Source organism: Squalius cephalus (genome assembly GCF_949319135.1).
Source record: "Squalius cephalus genome assembly, chromosome: 13".
NCBI lineage: Eukaryota > Metazoa > Chordata > Actinopteri > Cypriniformes > Leuciscidae > Squalius > Squalius cephalus.
Window position 1 is genome coordinate 11,849,038 of NC_137134.1, and position 2,060 is coordinate 11,851,097.

Sequence of the window (2,060 nt, forward strand, 5' to 3'; positions counted from 1 at the left end):
ATTCCTCAAGATTCCTAGCGCTTAAAAGGGCTCCTAAGGCGAGATCTGCTAAGAGCAGGGAAGAGGACTTTTAGTGGCTTAGGAGTTCCCCTAAGCAGCTGCACAAAATGGCCAACAGAGGAGGCAGGAGAGATGTCCTGCAAACACTGGATGACAGGGAATTATTGAGACGCTACAGATTGGATCGTGCAGGAATCATGTTTGTGGTGGATCTCCTTAGAGATGTAATTACTTCACCAACTCGACGCCACAACGCTATTACACCGGAGAAGAAAGTAATCACAACCCTGAGGTATTTGGCAACAGGGAAAATGCAACAATGCAGCAGTGATGACTTGGGTCTGTCCCAATCCTCCATCAGCAGAGTCATCACCCAAACACTGACAGCTTTGTCACAACCTAATATTGTGACACAATTTGTTTCATTCCCGCTGGATGCCCGCACTTTACACACACATAAAAGGGCATTTATGGACATTGCAGGATTCCCTGGCGTTGTGGGTGTAATTGATGGAACACATGTGAGAATAATTGCGCCATCAGAGGACGAGGCTGTCTTTGTTAACAGGAAGAATTTCCACAGCATCAATGTGCAAATAGTGTTCAATGCGGCCTGTAAGATTTTGGACATTGTGGCTAAATGGCCAGGCTCCACACATGATGCGAGAATGCTCTCCGAGAGTGGCATCAGACAGCTTTTTGAGAGACGCTATGTGCCAGCTAATTGCCACTTGTTAGGGGACAGTGGCTACCCATGCAAACCATGGCTTCTTACACCTTACCTCCAGCCACGCCAAGGGCCCCAACTAAACTATAACAGGTAAGCCAAACAATACAAAAATCATGGAAATGAAATGCAAGCAATATGTTAGAGCATCCAAGTAGTGCAATATTTCCATCAAATAATTAAAGGTCTGTATTGTATTGTAGGGCCCACAAGACAACAAGAGCGGTGGTGGAGCGTGGCATAGGCCAGCTTAAGAGGCGCTTTCATGTTCTCCACGGAGAGGTGCGGCTGAGGCCTGAAAAAGTCAGCAAAGTCATCATAGCCTGTGCAATATTACACAATATTTGCAAGGTTAGACAGATTGCAGAACCTCTGGAGGATGGCGATGAGGATGAGGATGAAGACAACGATGAGGATGGTGGTGAAGAAGATATTCCCATTCCACAGGGGAACCTAGCCCAGAGTGGACTGCCTTACAGGGCAAACTTCACAAATTTACATTTCAGGCAAGCTGTAGCCCCATGTCATTTGAGAACTTGTGATGGTATAAGAACTACCACAGTTTTACTGCACATCACCTGCAATTGTTAAATGCAAGACACAGAACACAATCTGTAAATGGTTTATTTTTTAGGTGTTCAATTTTAAGGCGGTAGTACTCCTCCTGAAGGGAAAGGACTTTTTTTTGTTGTTCAAACACATCAATTTTGAGTTGCAATCTTCTCTCCTGCAGGGATGCTGACGGAGCAGGTGCTGCGGATGGGAATGGTGTTTGATCCGCCAGGGCTATCCTGAGTAGCAGCTGCAGATGGTTCAGGCGGCAATCTTGTCTGCAAACTTAATGGGCCCGGTTCTTGCGATGGCTCCATGCTACAGAAATACATAGGCCTAGTTTAATTATTGTTTTGATTAAATTAATTTAATACAATGAGCATGGATAATACATGAAATGGCTTCTGCAATGAATAAACACTGTTGATATGAATAACCCTGTGTCCTACCTTTGCTGCATTTCAAGGGCCTGCATCATTGACGTGTCAATGCCTGTTGGCAGCCCGGTGACACTGACCTCAGAGTGTCCCAGGACTTGAAAGACAGTGTCGGCCACCTGGGACAGCCGCTTTGCAGGTGGTCCACCCCCTAGAAAGAAACAGTCAATGAACACAGTACTTAGGCATGTAAATTAACTTTGCCAGCAGGAGCAAGTTGCCAGATTATGTGGTAGGCTATAGTATTTTGCTCACCTGTGAGTGAGGATTCCCGCTTGTGTGCTGCAATCTCATCTTTTGCCTTGGACTGCAGCACATACCACCTTTTCTCACAATCGTCGCCT

The 2,060-nt window shown here is 45.8% G+C and overlaps 1 protein-coding gene across 1 annotated transcript; it reads left to right on the top strand.

Annotated features, from left to right (window-relative positions):
* Positions 1–107: 107 nt before the first annotated feature.
* LOC307169582 (putative nuclease HARBI1) lies at positions 108–1,522 on the top strand (the record flags this gene model as incomplete). Its single annotated transcript, XM_079890316.1, has 3 exons — positions 108–820; positions 931–1,148; positions 1,461–1,522. 3 exons carry the CDS (start codon positions 108–110, stop codon positions 1,520–1,522), a joined length of 993 nt encoding a protein of 330 aa, XP_079746442.1.
* Positions 1,523–2,060: the final 538 nt, after the last annotated feature.